General features: G+C 38.2%; 1 protein-coding gene across 2 annotated transcripts in view; it reads right to left on the bottom strand.

The window, feature by feature from the left end:
• The window catches only part of ttc27 (tetratricopeptide repeat domain 27), a 172,427-nt gene that overhangs the window by 125,995 nt on the left and 26,514 nt on the right, over window positions 1-19,918 (bottom strand). For both annotated transcript variants that reach the window (XM_028467681.1, XM_028467679.1), the window contains exon 5: window positions 9,351-9,453. In XM_028467681.1, the coding sequence (XP_028323482.1) occupies window positions 9,351-9,453 (103 nt within the window). The remainder of the gene's footprint in view (window positions 1-9,350; window positions 9,454-19,918) is intronic.

Below are 19,918 nucleotides of genomic sequence, written 5' to 3' on the forward strand. Positions count from 1 at the left end.
TACCAGTTTTAGTCGTAACCACTCACTCCTTCCCTCTGTTTACAGCTGCGTGCTGTGTCACCCGCTTCAATTTCTCCAAACTTGATACCAGACTGGGTGAACTGATTACACAATGCAATAAGCACAATATGCACAACTATAACATCAAAATAACCTCACCTTAAAAAAGTTGACTCTTCCCCACCCCTTCCAATTTCCCACCCTGACTCCATTTTACCTGTTCTCTTCCCCCTCATACTGTCCTCTCTTTATATATTCTCTCTTTAAGTGTTTCTTACCCTTCCCTGCTGATGACAGTCACAAATATGTAATAAAAATAAATTCATTTATTTAATTGCAATAACAAAACATGTCATTAAGATTGCAGTTTATGTAGTGTTGACCTTCGACAGCATGTGCAGACAAAGTAAATATATATATATATATATATTTTTTTTTTTTTTTTTTTTTTAATTAAAAAAGAGTTTTTACCACAATGCCAGGCCGACAGGGCGTGCTAAAGTTTCATAAATTTTAAAACTGTGAATTTTAAAATAATTCAGCGAGACTCATTTAGTCAAAACCCAAAGTCATGTGCAGAACAAGGAATGAGTGACAAATATGACGCAATGACAATTCACGCGACAAGTCTTAATGCCTCCTGGTGGTGATAGAAAAACACATTTTTCAACACAAACTTCCCAAATGTGTTCAGAAATGCTCTGTACAAGTGGATGATAATTTGTCAGGAAGATGAGTGTTTACAGAATGCACTTCCTGTGGCAGAACACCATTCACCAAAAAATGTAATGTCTCAATTGGAGTAGTTAGAAATGTTTGCAAGTGACAAAACTGTCATGTATGTTAAGGGTACCAAAACCTCAAATGTCATATTTATTTTTTCAAAATTGGCTCTGTAGCACTCCCTTCAAATTTTTAAATATGCAGCCCCCAGCGCACATTTCCACTAGATGTCCCAAAATTTACAGGCTTATAGAATCTATTAAGATGCTATTTTTAATCAAAATAAATTTTTAATCTAATTTAAAGGATTTAGATCTTAAAAGTATTTCCATATCTCACTGGGTGTGGCGAGACTTCAACTTTGGTCTAGATCCCCATTTTAACTCCTGAAACAGTAAATATGTAATATATTTGCTGTACATGGTCTTATCAATGTGAAACTTCACACAAATTATCACTTTACTAGAACTAACATACCAAAAAAAAGAAATGACTGTAGGCACAGCGCCACCTACTTGTGAGCATGAGATATTTCTTCACAAAATTTCAAAAATTCATAAAAAATCATAGGAAGCCTCTCAATCATTCTATGGCTGACATATCATACACTGCAATCTATGATCTACAAAAATGTCCATCACTTACTTTTTACAGATATTAAATATTATCATTGGTAAAGTATAACATAGCACAGCTTTATACAGGAAACACACTATTTTACATGCTTGGGGCCCTAATTGTGCCCTTACCAACATTTGAACAGTCCAGATCAGACTAAAGGTTGAATTTCTACAAATATTTTACTAAATCGATTAGTTTCTAATCAGCTTTTTTAGCATGGCTAAAAAGCATTGTATGTCCTTACTGTGTTTCGATTTGATACGAGATTGTAAAATGTTAATTACATACTTGACCGTAATATATGAAAAATTGGTCAAAATATTCCCAGCTGATATGCAGTTATGCTACATTTTTCATTTGTCACAAGGAATGGATGATTTTGTATTAATCTTTCTGACTTTTTACATGCCAAACATTGACTTTAAACTACCCAAAAGGACAGATAAATCTTGAAAAGCTTTGTGGTGACAAGCCAAAAAGTCATAACAAGGAGATGGCTTTGTAAGAAACAACTTAAGTACATATGATGCGTATTTAAATTTGTAGAAAGGTGCAGGGCCGTGCAGAGTCCCTTGGAGGGGCAGGTGCTCAAAGTTAAAAGGGGGCACATGGAGCACAAATTTGAAACAATACAGAAACACACCTTGCAATATAAGGTTCAATAAAGGAGGGGTGAAGATACGGCCTATATCCACAAAGCCACAATTCAAGCTGTGCATTAATTTAGGGCACATGAAGTAGATAATGTATTAAGTTGAATTTAGATCACTATTAGACACTGGACTGTTTAACTCTGACGACTCTTCCCGGAGTCCTTTCTTTTCAGTTTTAATCAAATTGGAGGACAAAAAATAATCAATTCTGACACCTCTTTACTTTAATTTCACAGCTTTATTTTTGTTTTCTAACCTCAGTAAAAATTCACGAGACTAGCAGTGGCCATCTCCTGAGGGGTACTGCACAAAACCAGGATTGGTGATAAAGCCTATCCTTGATAAACTTATCTCCAAGTTGGTTGAATGAAAGTCGGCCAAGTTTATCCAGGACAAGTAACCATGGTTATTTAGCCTCTACAGCTAACCTGCTGCAGAGCAGGTTAAAGGGCCCATGTTAAGCTAAATCGACTTTTCTGTGTTTTAAACATCATTAAGTGCTATTTGGGCTTCATACACATGCCCAAAATGTTTTTTTCATTGATTCCCTCAATCTTTAGTTAGTGGGTGATTTGCTCCTTTCTTACTGCAGGGCGAGCCCAAACACATCGCTCCTATTTGATGACGCGTTCCCACTTTGATGACCCATTTGACGCGGCACTGAGCTGGAGAATCCAGGATGCTATCTGCCGTGATTGACATGTAAACAGACACGCCCACAAAGGGTTGCATTACAGCATCTTTCGCGCAGTGCTATGTATGTGTTTTCTACAGTCTATGTATGTACTGGTGATCGCCCTCCAGCCCCCATGCTCTGTCTCATGTTTATAAAGCAGTATGAACTCTGGCCCTAAGTCACCGTGGAGGGAGGAGAAAGTCAGTATCCCATCTATAGACACGTCCACTCATGAATATGGCGCAAATCAGCCTGTTTGTGCAGAGTTGCTCAGAAAGTGACTTTTTAGAGGGCTAAAACTCTGGAAAACAGGCCAGTTTGGGAAAATAAACCTCAAATACTATGTTTTTGGGGTTCTTAGAACAAATGGAGATGGGGGAAAAATAGCATGACTTGGGACCTTTAACTCATTCACTGCCAGCCATTTTGAAAGCAGCCAACCCCATATTGCCAGGCGTTTTAGATGATTTTCACTGATTTTTCAAGACCCACAGAATATTTTGTACTATAACAATCTGAAATCTAAAACCAGATTCTGAAAGATTAAACTCTCTTCTTCCATCAGAAAGTAGAGAGTCTAGCTTGTTTCGTTCTTCCGTAATCAACAGTTGAATAGAGGCAAGTTTCACACAAATCACCAGTTTGTGACAAAAAACTAAGAAAAACTGCTTTTTCTGAAAAAACCTTTTAGTGACTTTGAAGCCATTTATTTTTTTTTGCTTTAGTGACACCTCAACATTGGTTTCCTTCTATAAAACTAAAAAAACAACACTGAGACTGGGCTTTTGATGGAAAAATTAATATTATTTATCTATCTGGGTCAGAATTAAATGGTTTTCTAACTGTATTTTGGCTGTCCTCCCAGTCTCTCCCCCCGTCAGTCTCCACACATGCAACTTCTTCCTTCTCTCGGTCATGCCGAGTGTCACCACTTGCCCGGTTTTTTTTTTTATCGTTTTCTCTCACCATCGCAACACTCTCAATAGTCTACTTAGCTCCACACATGCACTGGTCAAGTGTGGGCTGCTGTGACCTGCTGTGAGCTTCAGCATCAATTCTCGTAACATCATTTTCTGTCTTGCAAACCCCTTTCCTCTCCTTCTGAGCACTGCCCAGCCTTTCCTCTCCCTCTGAGCGCTGCCCAGCCCAGCCAGCCTCTCATCCAAAGGTGCGCTGCTGCCACCTACATGTCACCAGTTGGTCACTACATCATTGTACAAGCTCAATTTCACAGGAGAGCTTCGTCTCACTGTCTCCTAGCAACCCCAGGCGAAATTGACGTCGATAGACGTCTTTGGCAGTCGAGTTAATAACCAGGGTAATGTTATCCCTGCTGTGGCTCTGTTGTCAGTAATGTGAGAAATGAGTGTTTCACAGTATGTCCATTATTTTTATACATGTTTCTTCACCCAAATATTATAAATGGTCATTTAATTTGTCCATTGACATTTGGTTATAATATTTTTATTATCATAGTTTATACAGTATATAAAGACAAAAAGAACACATAAAAAGACAAGATTTGAGCAATGAAAGTGAGGAGGCAGACGATTTATTAGGAATATTTTCCTTATCAATAAAACACCAACACTGAAAAGTTAGAAAAGATACAGAATAGAGATTTCCGGGGGTGGTACTGAGGCAAATGGCCCCATAAAAAACCTCTCCCGGTCGGTCAGAGCTTTACCCCCACTATCTTAAAAAGGCTACAGAAATTTTATAAATATTAAAGATGGAGGGGGAAGGTACAAGAAGAACAAGGTTGAGGCAGTCTACGAGAACAGAGAAAGGTGAACTGCTGGGCAATGACGAGGCCATGGCCAAGGACCAGGGAGAGTGTCATGGTGGACACGGGAGTAGCACAGAGCTAACAGCGCACATTGAGAAAGATAACTCCACCATTCGTGAGGACAATACACTGGAAATGAGATCGCAACTTGGTGAATTCCGGAACAAACTCAGGGATGACCTGAAATCTGAGTTAGCCGACATGAGAGACGAAATCCAGCAGAAGCTAAGTGAGGTGGCCCCAAACCCCCAAAGGAGGCTTAACCTAGGTCGGTGGTCATATACTTTCAGGAGTATAAAACTAAAGAATTGGTGCTACACTCCGCCTGGAAGAAAAAGGAGATTTTTCTCAGAAAGAGTAGGATTTATTTTGACCATGACTACCCTGAAACACTCGCTAAAAGGAAGGCATACGGGCACATCAGGAGGATGCTTCGGGATAAAATAATAAAATTTCAAATGCCGCCGCCCACCAAGTTACAAGTTTTTTTTTTAACTCCGGGCCATTTCTGCACAGCTCCGCGGGGGATGCAGCCGCGGCCCTGAAGAAGAGAGGTTTCCCGATAGGTGGGAAGGAGCCGGCCAAATCTGGCAACCCGCAGAAAGCACCGTGGCGGCAAGCAGCAAACACATCCAAGCAGACCCGCAATGACCGGATTAGGACACTCCCACACCTATGTACCTTGACATGTTCTTAAGGAAATATTTTATTTAATTTGCCATTTTTTACACATTAGTTCATGTTATTATGTTTATTAATCTGCTTTTTTTATGTCTTACTTATAACTGCATGGGACTGCCTGAACTAAAGTGAGATAAAATAACACTGACAAAAGGACAACGTAGTTTGATCTGTAAAGTAAGCGATTTTTTTCACTGAGAAGGGACAAGTCACAGGGGCTCTGGTGCTTAGCTAGACTATTCCCCCTCCTACGGAGTATTTCTTTTCTATTTCGGAATGGAAGCCTATGTGATGTTTTTGATTTGTTGTTAAATATTTGTTTTTGTTAGATGTTCAGAGTGCAGTCACATTTGGTCTCCAGTTATGTTTAACTCATTGTCTTTCATATTTTTTGGGAATAAATGCAATGTCAGGAATATAAGGTGATTACACTTAACGTAAATGGCTTACACAATCCAATTAAAAGGGGAAAGGTAATTGCAAAAATAAAAAGGGAAAAGTTGGATGTAATATTCTGTCAGGAAACACACCTCAATAACACCAAGCATGAAAAGTTGAAGATGGGCTTCAAAAACACATTTTATTCAGCATATAAAAAAGGGAATAAGAGAGGGGTGGCTATACTAATTCCTAACATGATTAACTTTAAAATGCAGTCTGAAAGTGACAAAAAAGGTCGTTACATCCTGGTTAAAGGAATCCTGGAACAGAGAGAAGTAACCCTTATTAACGTTTATTTACCGCCTCAGGAGTTTTGATATGTGGAGGAAACTGGAAGGTGCAACTTTAACCTAAACTTGACTCCAAAAACCCTTTAAAGAGGTTCACGTCTAATGCGATGATCACTAAAAATAATGTTTACAGAGCCTGGTTTAATCAACGTATGGAGGGACTTCCACCCAACAGAGAGACAATATACATTTTACTCTGCAAGCCACAATGTCCATTCAAGAAAAGACTATTTTTTTGTATAATTCTGACCACTCCGCTGTTTATCTGACCCTGCACTTCAACACACAAAAGAAAAATACAACTTGGAGACAAAATACTAATATACTGAGTGACAAAATAGGTATGGAATTCATAAAAAATTAGCTTAAAGAGTACATGGACAACACTAATAACGGTGAAGTCTCTCCAAATGTTCTGTGGGATGCTGCAAAAGCAGCGATCAGGGGTAAACTCATAAAAAAAAAAAGAGTGAGAGATCTGTCTGAATTATAAGAACAATTAAAAACTCTAGAAAAGGAGCACAGTGAAGGGAAAGAGTCATCCATAATAAATACAATAAATAAGGTAAAAAAGGAAACAAATAACATTTATGCAGAGGATTTAGAGAAAAAAGCCAAATTTGCTAAGCAGAAATTCTATCTAAATGGTCCACGAGCCCAGAAACTCACAGCATGGAGGATAAGGAAGGAACAAGCAGATAGGCAATATTTAAAATTAGGGACTCTAAAACAAAAAAAATTATCACAGGCTGGTGGAAATTCAACGCACTTTTGAAACATATTATAGAGACTTATATACAGAACCAGGCTCAACTACCAACCAGGAGATAAACATCTTCCTAGGGTTATTAGACCTACCCTCTATTGGTGATAAACAGAATGACGCCCCGATGAGCCATTTCTGAACAGGAAATATTGAAAGCTATATCCAGCGCCCGGGACAGATGGTTACTCAGGAGAGTAGTACAAAGCATTTAAGGATCAGATAATACCATTACTCTATCAGTCTTTAATTACACACTAAATGGAGGTGATCCCCAAGATCATGGAGAGAAGCAATAATATCAGTCATCCCCAAAGAGGGTAAGGACAGAAAAGAATGTGGCTCACCATCTCAGAGGAGGTTTGGCTAAACATGTGCTCTGTTCAGGCTCCCTCCACCAGTTCAGGCCTTTAGAGGGATTTCTGTTGGCAATCTAATAAGATACTTTGTTACCCCAAAAATCAAAGATGTGCAGGGTGCTCTGACTGGAGGGGAACAGTGTTGGAGGAAATGTTGGGAGCAGATGGCAGTCCACTTTCACATATTTTGAGATTGCCCGTAGACTCGACCGTACTGGGATAAGGTCGCACAAGCAATTAATAGTATTTTCAGTGGGGTGATCGACTGCTCTTTTCAAACAATCTACCTGAGCAACATTCCAGCTGACCTTCCAAATCGGAAGTGGTTACAGCCTGATCCTCCAACGCAGACTGACTGGGAAAATATTATGGCTAATATTGAGAATATGGAGATAATCACTTTGCATTGAACCAGAAGATGGGTACATTTTTATGTTAATTGGGAAAAATGGATTGTGTATATAACCTTGGAAAGTAATTGTTGATGTACAAACTGACTTGTATATTACATTTTTTTTTCATGAGGACAAATGGATGACCACATGAATGTTGTTTTTTTGTATCGTTTACAAATGTTTATAAAAAAAATAAAGTAAAAAAAAAAAACAGAATAATCTGAAGATATTTTTTTCAAGCGTGTCCTAAAAATAAGAAAATGGATACTGTACCGTTGGATCTGAAGGGTTTCACATTATGAAATACTTTTTTTTAAGTTCATCATAGAATAGAATGGAATAGAATACACCTATAGAATGTATTAATTTCCCAAAGGAAAAATTCACAAAAAAAAAAAAAGTTGAGTAAATTAACCAGGATTAGAACTCGGGTCCAACGAATGGGAAGCGAGAAATCTACCACTGAGCTCACCACACACTCCTGCAGTTTAGCAGGGCATGTCTGGGCTGGGCACGTCAGGGCAGTGAAGACAAAGTGATTGCACATTGTGTATCATGTGACCGCACAAGGTAGATCTAAATTATTATTATTATGTTTTATTTACTATTACTTTGGGCCACACAAAGACTTTTCACGCACACACACTTTTGTGTATTACTTTGGGCCACACAAACAGACTTTTCACGTACAAACACTTTTGTGTGTGTGTGCGTGAAAAGTCGCAGGTAATAAGCCGCTCTACTTCCAAAAAGAAAAACAGAATATTTCTCTAAAAGTCTTGGGGATCATCAAGATATTTATTGGCTAATGATGAGCCTTTGTCTTCTTTTTTGTCAGCAGTGGTTTTCAACTTGAAGATCTCCCATGTATTTCAAATCCAAACATTCACTGCCTTTGACATAAATATATGTCAATTGTGTTTTTCAATGGCAGTTGCTAGGAGACACTGTTAAGAAGATCTCCAATGAATATCAGCCTTGGACTATGATGTTGTGACCAACTGGTGCTGTATAAGTGTCAGCAATGCACCTATGGATGAGAGATTAGCCGTGATGGTCACCATTACCAGGGAGAGAGAAACCAGGGACAAGGGATAAAATGGCACTGCGAGAGAAGACGGTGAAGCTCCCAGCAGTGCACACTCAAGCAGAGCATGTGTTGACTTAAGTCCATTATTGAGTGTGTCGCGATCGTGACAGAAAACAAACAACGAGGGCTAAACGGGTCGACTCGGCATGTTGGGGAGGAGGAAAAAGTTGGAGTGGTGTGGAGACTTGGAGGAAGGCCAACACACAATAAGGGAACTGTACAACTCTGACCCAGATCGCAAAATTATAATAATCTTTCCATCAAAAGTCCAGTCTCAGAGTTGTTTTTGTTGTTTTATAGAAGGAAACCAATGTTGAGGTGTCACTCAAGCAAAATAAATTTGCCTCAAAGTCACTGAGGTTTTTTTCAGAAAAGCCTGTTTTCTCAGCTTTTTGTCTTTTTGTGTGAAACTTACCTATATTCAACTGCTGATTACAGAAGAACAAAAAAAGTTAGAAACAAAAAAATATTATTTTGAAAGTATAGAGTATTTTTTCTGAATCAGATTGTACATGGTCATATTGCAAAATATTCTGTGGGTCTTTAAAAATCAATCAAAAAGTAGTAAAATGTCAAATTATTCAGAAACTGCATTTTATATTGACTTGGGTTGGCTTTATGAGATATCAAAATTGGTTTGATGATCTGACACTTTTAAATGTGATGAATATATAAAATTATCAGGAATCGGGAAGGGCTGATTGTCTAATTGTTTTCTTAACTGTATCTTTACTCCCTTTATACAACATATAACAATGACAAATAACAGAGCGGTTCTCTACCTTTAATAATTACTTTAAAAAATGAAAGTAAACTTCAAAAGAAAAGGTGAACTGCTCTGTAAAGAAACATATCTAATGTTTACATACCTTTGTCCATGCAACTTTGGGCCAAAGTGAAGAGCTGCTCAGAGCAGGCCTCTAGAATCTGCTGGTGCAGACTGATGTATCGAAGAGTCCACCAAGGGAACAGCTAAATGTGGAAATAAATGTACATCTTTTTAGTTTATTTTTGTTCCCATTAACTGAAAGCAAAAATGTAATAAATATTAGCATGAAAAGAATGTGAACTCTTTATGATGTCCAGGTTTGACATGAAAATAACTTGATCAGCACCTGAAAAAAAAAAAAAAAATCACCTTTGCCAGAATAATGCATAGACAACTCTTGATTTATTAAACGCTATCAATAAGTAAATATTGATAGATTAAAAAGACAGTTTTAGGGAAAAAACAGTGCACTTAATTATATCCATTTTGGAAAGAGGGCAGAGCTGTTTTTGACACGAAAAGTTATTTAAACTGCCTCAAACCAAAACCTAGTGATAAGCATGAGACCCTGCAGTGTTTATTCTGAAATCTCTGCATGATTAGTTGATAGGAAGTCTACATAATTATAAATGCACAATGTAGAGACAGAGATGACATTCTGTTTGAAAGTTGAGATGATTATTTAAATAACATGTTATTGCAATTATTATATTCATCATCATATCATCAAATGTGTGTTCATGTGTACAATTCGTCATGTTTTAATACATGATGACTGCATTACTCTTTGCACTTTTGAACAGCTGAGTCATGTTAGATTAAACAGTACAGCTCGTATTGTATCCACAGTGCAACAGAGTCTCTGCTGAAGGCCAAACTCAAACTCACATGCAGATATACACGCACACACACTATCAAGGACAGACAAGAGTCGCGCCCAACCTTCCTCATAATATACACGTCTTCATCATCCTCAAACGTTTTCACTGTTGGGCATCTGACCCCCTCCTTCTCCTCACCTCAGGGTGGAACTTTTTCTGTTATCTGTATAAAAGCTTAAGTTGTGAAACTGTTAGTTAGTGGGTCTTGCTTTTTGCTCTACCAGGAGCCTTTTGACCATCCTTGTTGGAGGCTGCTATTCATTCTTACAGGATGGAAGCTTCTTTTTTACTCCTTTTTTATTTAATTTTATAATAAATCTTTTTTATAAAATCATCATGCTTCGACTGGACTCCATCATTCAACCAGAGCAATAAATCATGTCTCCAAATGAGGTCAACCGTAAATTTGCCGTGACACATGCAATATATACAAAAGATGCACCCAACCACAAAGTTAGCCTATTTAATTGGTTGAGGGAAACCTGCTCAGTTTACACATATTCAAAGCATTCTGGGCTCAATTCGAAGTAGCTGGATTAATGTATGCCCAGGTTAGTTTCAGGCAAAGATGAGGCTCTGCTAAAAAACGTATGTCTGCTCTAAAGATTACGATCCTGAAAAACATCAACTTCGACCGTGTTCATCAACTCAGACCTCGTAGAGAAAGCCACCCACACCCCATCATTGTCAAATTGGAGCACTTTTAACAGAAAACCCAAGTTAAAAGTAAAAGGCGAGGGGCGCTGTCGAGCGAACATTGGAGTAGGTCGTGTCTTGCCGAGCGGAGCAGAACAATATTGTAAAAAGTGTATTATTAAAAAAAAAAAAATAAAAAAAAGTGTATTATAGGGCACAGTGTAACTGATAAAGTTTCAGTCTGGGCTTGTTTGAAGTTGCTAACTCGATATAAAAAGCAGAAATGGCTGGAAAACCATCCAGAGGAAAGCAAACAACTATTTTGCAATGAGGCCTACTACTCCGAGTCAGCATGCGGCCTCTATTAGCAAAGACTGCCCAGATGAGGCGGACTACTTCCTTGATCGACACGGAGGCCATCAAACGCAAGCTTCTGTCCTCTCTGCGGAAAGATTTGATAGACACTCTTATAAAAGAGGTCCGGAGAGTTTTGGAAAGCGAGATGGCAATTGTGAGGGCCGATATCAATGCAGCCAGGACCGAGCTAAGGGAATACAAGGAGACTATTACAACCGAGTTGTCGTCGCTGAGCGTTACGGTGAAAGGAGTGGAGGAAAGCCTGTCTACGTGCACGGATGATATTACGCAGCTGCAGCGAGAGGTGCTTCGCCTCACCGCAGTGGCTGATACCTTGGAAAGTAAATGTGAGGATTTGGAGGAGAGGTCAAGGAGAAATAATATCAGACTGTGCGATGCTCTCAAAATTAAGGATTTGTTTATCTTATTATATATCTATATCTCATAATTTTTTTTTTTTTTTTTTTTACAAAGTTTTACTCTGCAGTATTTGACTAATCTTATTTTACATAGAGCATGTTTCAAATCAATATTTCCCATTCTGGCTTTCAGAATCACTTAATAAGTGTCTTTCTTTTCCGAAATTTGTTCTGTTTTGTTGGCCAAGTTTTATGTGTTCGTTCACCCTGTGCACTTTAGTGCAGTTTTTTTTGCTGATGGTAGGAGTGTCGGTGCGATCTCCATTGGTTCCTGGGAGATCAGCACATTTGGGGACTCATGTCAGTGTGTGTTTTCATTGCCTTTTTTCTTTGGTTTTCTATGTATTTATTCATTCCTCCTGCTCCTTTTCCATTTTAAAGACTCTGGGTTTGCTTGGTTTGCATGAGTAGACCAAATTCAAGCTTTTCGGGCTCCACTCGTTTTATTAGCTGGAATGTGAAAGGATTGCACCATCCTATAAAACGCAGCAGAGTTTTTGCACACCTGAAAACTTTGGGGCCTGACGTTATGTTTTAGCAGGAGACCCATCTCCATTCCAATGAACATTTAAAACTAAAACGGGGCTGGATTGACCAAATTTATCACTCTAACTACGGCAGTAGATCTCAAGGTGCGGCCATTTTAATCAGAAAGGGTGTCCCATTCGTACCAACTAAAACAATAGCTGATACTAAAGGTAGATATGTTATGGTTATGGGGAAGTTGTTTGGCACTGTGGTAATCTTAGTCAATATCTATGGCCCAAACTGGGACGATCCACAGTTCTTCTCTAATTTTTTTACAAATATCCTTGATCCTTCCACTCATCATTTAATCTTAGGGAGCGACTTTAACTTGGTTTTGGAGCCGAATTTGGACAGATTCAACCCTAAGTTTCTGATCACACTATCCAAATCTGCAAGTACAGTTCTGTCATTCATGGACTCTTATAAATTATTAGACCCATGGAGACGTATTAACAACACAATTAAGCAGTACTCTTTTTTTCCCCTGTCCATCGGTCATTTTCAAGAATAGATTTTTTTCTGATTGATGAGAATATCTTCTCCTTAGTAACTAAATGCCAGTACCTTAGTATAGTGATCTCCAATCACTCCCCTGTTCAACTGGACTTGATTTTCCCAGACATTATTGCAACCCAACGTACATGGCGATTGGATCCATTGTTATTATCCCGCAAACCCTTCCAAAAATATATTTCAGATCAAATAGAGTTCTTTATTGATATCAATAGCACACCTGGCATGTCATACACTACTATCTGGGAATCGCTGAAGGCCTGCCTTAGGGGACAAATAATTTCCTTTGCAGCACATGAAAAAAAAGAACGCGATCTCTGCCTAGCAGATTTGTCTCGACAAATAAAAGTGATTGATAATAAAAATGCTATATCTCCAAGTCCAGACCTGTATAAAGAACGCTTACTACTACATTCTGAATTCAACAACCTTTCCATTAAAAAAATAGAAAGGCTATTACTTAAAACAAAACAGACCTACTACAAACATAGAGATAAGGTTGGCCGATTGTTATCTCATCAAATTAGACAGTCCTCTGCTAACCGTACTATAATAGAGATCCGCACTGAACAGGGAGCGATCTCCAACCATCCCACAACTATAAATGACCAATTTAGGAACTTTTATTCTAATCTTTACAGATCTCAGGTTTCGGCTGGCCCATCTGCATTCCAGGCATTTTTTGATCCTCTTACAATTCCTAAAATAAGTACCGAAGATCAGTCTAAAATGAATTCCAAAATATCAAGTGAAGAAATTACACACGCCATAAACTCCATGCAAAATGGTAAAGCTCCTGGGCCAGATGGGCTGCCTGTAGAATTCTACAAGATCTTTTCTGCCAAATTGTCCCCTCTTCTATGTAAGCTTTTTGAAGAAATATTCTCCAGTAAAAAATTACCATACACCATGACCCAATTATCACAGTTTTGCCCAAAAAAGAAAAAGATCCTTTTGAGTGTGGCTCTTACCGGCCAATAAGCCTACTTTGCTGTGATTATAAAATTCTTACTAAATTATTGGCTCACCGTTTTGTAACAGTGATCCCTAAGACAATCAATCCAGACCAGTCGGGTTTTATACCCGGAAGACAACAGCCTGAGGTTGTAATCTCTCTAGATGCTGGAAAAGCATTTGACCGAATGGAGTGGGAATACCTATTAAATACACAGACAGGTTTGGATTTGGCCCCAATGTAATGTCTTGGATAAAAACTATATACTCTTCGCCATTGGCCTCGGTATGCACTAATTCTGTTACTTCTGGCTATTTTAGGTTGCACCGGGGAATGAGACAGGGTTGTTGTCTGTCGCCGTTCCTTTTTGATTTGGCCATTGAACCTTTAGCTATTGCCTTAAGAACGGATGATGGGGTCAGTGGAGTGTCAAGACAAGATGCAATACATAAGGTATCTCTCTATGCAGATGACCTTTTAATATATTCATCAAACCCTATTCAGTCACTTCCAATACTCATTGATACAGTATACTAGAATCAAAAAGTAAAATATCAGGATACAAATTAAATTTTTCTAAAAGCACCCTTTTTCCTATTAATTGTTTGGCAGTGGCGATGGACTTCACCTCTTTTCCTTTCAAATGAGCCAAAGAATTTACTTATTTGGGAATCTAAATTTCGTGTACATATAAAAATCTCTATCAACGCAACTTTAAGACCTTATTAGAACGCACCAAACAAGATCTAATACGATGGTCAACATTGCCCATTTCAGTAGCTGGGACAGTGAACTCAGTTAAGATGACAGTCCTTCCCCGCTTTTTGTATGTTTTTCAAATGATTTCTTTTTTTTGCCCAAGTCGGTGTTTAGTGAGATTGATACCCTGATTTCTTCGTTTGTGCGGGGCAAAACAGTTCCCAGAATGAGAAAAAGGTTTCTGGAGGTACCAAAACAGGCAGGGGGCCTGGGCCTGCCTGGTTTCATTCACTATTATTGGGCCTCGAACATAAGCAAGATATCATATTGGATTTCCATGCAGCGTGATGGCCAAGGTCCTGTCTGGGCCAAAATGGAATTAAATGGCGACTCAGCAATTTCCCCTATTTCATTATTGAGCTTTTCGCTTCCTGTGGTTTTGCATTCTCCGGTCCTCAATCCTGTTCTAAAACATTCCCTTAAAATTTGGTTTCAATTTAGGAAACATTTTCACATTACCCATCTTTCATCATTCTCTCCTTTGTCAAATAATCACTCTTTCTACCGTCTCAAATTGATTCTGCATTTCAAACATGGCATAAATCTGGTCTGGTTTTTTTAGGAGACCTTTTCTTCAAAGGACCTTTAATGTCATTCGAAACACTACAGAAGAAATATAATATCCCCAAATCCCATTTTTTTTTAGATTTCTTCAAATTAGAAGTTTTGTTAAACACTTTAAACCCCCACAATCTTGTAATAAAAGTACAATGGATGAAATACTAGCACTACATCCTTACACAAAGGGCAACATTTAAAAAATTTACATCAAAATTCAGAATATTAACCCACCATCTTGGGCTAAAACTAAATTATCCTGGGAGGGGGACCTGGGTACTGAAATCACAGAGAGGTCTTGGCAACTTAGCTTGGGACAGATTCACAGCTCCTCTATTTGGATTAGACATAGCCTAATTCAATTTAAAGTGTTTCACCGACTACACTATTCAAATGAAAAACTTTCCAAGTTCTATCCCAACGTTAGCTCTGCATGTTTAAGATGTAAATTAGGTCCGGCGACTTTGGGAAATATGTTCTGGAATTGTGAGTCATTGAAAAGTTTCTGGTCAAACATTTTTGAGGTTATTTCTCGTGTGTGCAGGAAAAAAATTCCACCTTCCCCGTTTGTGTCCATTTTTGGGATTCCTCCCCCTGAAATCACTGTTTCTAAATTACAAGGGAAGGCACTTGCTTTTGCTACCTTGATAGCCAGGAGAGCCATTCTTCTTCAATGGAAATCGGATAAACCCCCATCGTTCAACAGCTGGATAAAGGAAATGCTCTCTGTACTGCAGCTGGAGAAGTTTTGGGTGATCTGGTCTCCTTTTTTTGACTGTGTTAAAAATCGGAGTCTATACTGAAGCTAATGTTATTGTCGACAATATTAAAGGAGTTGCATTTATTTATTGATTTCATTTAATTATTATTATTATTATTATTTTATTTTATTTATTTAATTTTTTGTCATTTTTGATGTATATCCACTGTTTTGCATTTCACTTTTATCTGTGCTGTTGTGTATGCGTAACATGGGAGGGTGGGTGGGTGATTGGGAATGTTTGTGTGTGTGTTCATACTTGTAAAATGAAAAATCTATAAATAAAGTCTTAAAAAAAAAAAAAAAAAGGTGAGAACTTAAAGGCACGCACTTTGGAAAAAATGACCAGTTTCGTTGAGAGATCAACGAACGTTGGAAAATCCCGTACCCCATTTTTGAAGAAAACCGACAAAAAGGCAGACATTCATCATTGGTCATAGACAAAGTCTTCATAGATGGCCAGCTGTTTTGGGACTCCAACATTACCCCCTTCTTCTAATAAAAAAAGAAAGAAAAAAAAAAACAGGTGATGTATGAGTTAAACAAGAAAAAATAATCTCACCTACTGGTTAAGGTAGCACTATTCAAAGGTTAAAAAATAAATTAAATAATGTACATGTACAGTCTCAGAGTACGCTCTCGACCCAAAGTCAACTCTTTCCTCTCCAACTCCGAACCTATTCTTACAATACTGTTTGTACTTTTCATTAACCAATTTGAATCAGCCCCTATCCTGCTGTTATCACACAAGTAATTCTCCTTTTTTTCTTTTATATCCAAGCTCTTCCCTCAACGGCTGAGCATAAATGCTCACAAATGATCTGCTCTGCTCACATCTATAAAGACTAAACCCCACTCTTTTCCATATCTTAGTTTAGACTAACATCCTGGAATGTCTGTGGCATTCGCGCGCATGCAAAAAAGAAGATATTTGATTATGTGTCAAGGTTATGCAGACATTGTCTTCTTTCAAGAAATGCACTTATATAAATCAGAAGAAAAATCTCTGACAGACTCAATTTCAACAAAACATAATTCTTGTTACAACTCTAGAAAAAGGGGATCCTGTCCTTTTCAAAAAAAGGTTACTCTATAACATGATCACCTCCACCATAGACCCAGAGGGTAGATATATTACTATCAGAGTTGTAATCTTAAATAAATGTTATACATTTCTAAATCACTATGCTTCTAATATTGACAAACCTGATTTGTTCCAAAGAGTTTTCTCAGTTATCAGACCTTTCTACAGACTCATCTTTAATCAACGGAGGGGACTTGAATCTGGCGCTTAACCCATCATTGGACAGATCCAATAAGTGATCGCATACAAAACCATCCCAATCTGCTTAAGTATTAGTGGATTACCTGGACAATTTTGAAATGGGCAATGCATGGAAATGAACAACCCAACTAAAAAGGAATAAACCTTCAACGGTGTGCATAAATCCTTCTCCCGAGTTGACCTCTTCCTGTCAAACAATTCTATTGCACACAAAAAATCTCTTCTAAAATACATTCTATAATCATTCGCAACCATGCCTCAGTATCCCTCACCCTGACTGGAAGCAGAAATCATCCTCATTATGGCGTTTAAATGCTTCTTTACTTAGTCACAATGCATTTGAAGAAATAAGGAAGAAATGGGCTGACTTTATAATAAATAACTCCCCGGAAGTATTTCCATCCGTACTCTGGGAAACCCAGAAGCCTGTCAACAGAGGGAAGATTATATCATACACCATATCAACAGACACTAAGTGATTGAAGAAACTCACAGAGGAACATGCAGCAGCTCCAAGTGAACTACAAAAATACAAAACTTAATCTGGATAACATCTTATCCAAAAAAAAAAAAATGGCAGTAATTACGATACAAAAACTTCGACTACAATAATAAATCAAGGAAATACTGAGCAAACCAGCTCAAACACAACAAAGAAAATTCATTAATAGCAGCAATCTCTAATAACTCAAGTCAAACTGTAAACTTAACTCAGGACATTAAGGTTTTTCTTATTATTATTCTCATTATTATTGAATCTGATACTTATCAAATTTAAACCCTGACCCTGAAGATATTAAAATCTCCCTCAATAACCTAAACCTACCACAGCTAACCATAGAACAAAAAACCACCTTAGACTCACCACTAATCTTACAAGAATTACAAACTGCATTGGAAAGCATGTCGACAGGCAAAGCACCAGGTCCAGATAGGTGCACTGCTGAATTCCTAAAACACTTTTGGTCAATGTTAGCGCCGCTTTTCTTGAGAAGAGTAAACCAGACAAAAACCACATGTTATCTTCAAGCCACCAACCCATCACACTTATCAATACAGACATACAAATTCTTTCCAAAGCACTCACTTCCAGGTTAGAGAAAGTAGTTCAATTATATACCAAGACCAGGCATGATTTATTAAAAATAGACACTCCACAGACAATGTGAGAAGACTCTTTATTTTGACAATAATTCTGTCATTTGATGCAGAAAAAGCATTTGCCATAGTCAACTGCTAATTTATCCTTGTGTCCTTGGCAAATTTGGTTTTGGAAAATACTTTATCCAATGGCTCTCCACCCTGTACACTCAAGTAACTACAAACAAAAAAATTACATCCCAAAGCTTCACACTGCAAAGGAGAACCAGACAAGGCTGCCTACTCTCACCTTTGCTTTTTATAATTAGGCCCGTGCGCCACGAGCTGGCGAAGGACCTCTTGCTCGCATAGTGGCCACACTACGAAGGAAGGGGCGGAGCCTATGTGAACGCCACGTGGCCGTCAGTGACCAGGCACTATTGACATGTCGTAGGCATGCCCCCGCGCTTTCCAAAACTGCATAGTTCATGGTACTCAAAAAGAAAGAAACATTGTTATTGGGCTGGAATATTATTAGCCCCAAGCGCCACGAGCTGGCGAAGGGCCTCTTGCTCTTGTAGTGACGACACTACGAGGGAAGGGGCGGAACCTATGCGAATGTCACGTGCCTGTCAGTGACCAGGGACCCTCGTCATGTCATAGGAATGCCCCTGCGCTTTCCAAAAATATATAGTTCATGGTACTCAAAAAGGGGTAAACATTGTTATTGGGTTGGATTATTATTCTTTCCTCTTTGTTTCCCGGTGTCGGAACCAACTCACCAACTTTCACCCACTGAACCAATATGTAGTCTCAAAAATTCAAACAAAATTCAATCGCGCACTCCTCTAATTTCTGGCAATTTACGATTTTAAAAATGGAAAAATTTGATGCACCAGTGCCCCCAAGTAAGCCAAAAATGCATTACGAGATAGGAATTGCCAAAAACATTAATTCATCGTAGAATCATGACAATTGACACAGAAGTAGACCATGACAAGACAAGTAAAAAAATATTATTCAGACCACAAAAAATACACAGGAAGTCCAGAATCTTGAATTGAAAATTGAAAAATTCCTATTTTCGCTCACGTTGTATCTTAACGCATTTCTTTTAAGGTTTTTCACTGATTGCTAGAAATCATCTAGAGAAGTGAGACACCAAAAGTCATCCATGGATTTTTTGACTTTTACGGTGTTTGCAAGGCAGACCCAAAAATGACAAAATAATCAATTTTTGCCAAATTTTGGCCAATTGCGAAAAAAATTAATAAAATTGTAGAATAATGAAAATTGACAGAAAAAAAAAAATTAAGACCATGCCAAAAAAAAAAAACACGAAGTCCAGAAAATTGCAAAATTGTTATTTTTGCTCACATATTTTAATGCATTTCTCCTAGGGTGTTTCACTGACGGGGTTCAAAATCACTGAAGATCATCTAAAGAAGTGGGAAACGGAAAGATATCGATACATTTTTGATAACTTTTACGGAGTTTGCAGGGTGGAGCCGTGAATTTTGGGCAAAAATTACAAAATATAACATTTTTGGAAAAAGCTCCCATTTGCACATACAAACTCCAATTTGCGTCAAATGTGAATCAGTTGCTAAACCAGCTCAATGTAGAAAAACGTACATTGGCGCGTTAGCGTCCCCTACAGAATGAAGAAAATTTAATATGAGGCAAACGTATTTTAACACACCTCTCCTAGGGCGTTTCACTGACGGGCTCAAAATTGCTGGAGATCATCTAGAGAAGTGGGACATCAAAAGCAAAGGCGGCGCAGCGAAGGCGGCGCAGAGGGCGGTCCAATTTGGTGAAGGCAGCGCATAAATTGACACAGAAGTAGAACATGACAAGACAAGTAAAAAAATATTATTCAGAGCACGTCAAAAAATACACAGGAAGTCAAGAATCTTGAATTGAAAATTGAAAAA

Source organism: Gouania willdenowi, chromosome 15 (genome assembly GCF_900634775.1).
Source record: "Gouania willdenowi chromosome 15, fGouWil2.1, whole genome shotgun sequence".
Lineage (NCBI taxonomy): Eukaryota > Metazoa > Chordata > Actinopteri > Blenniiformes > Gobiesocidae > Gouania > Gouania willdenowi.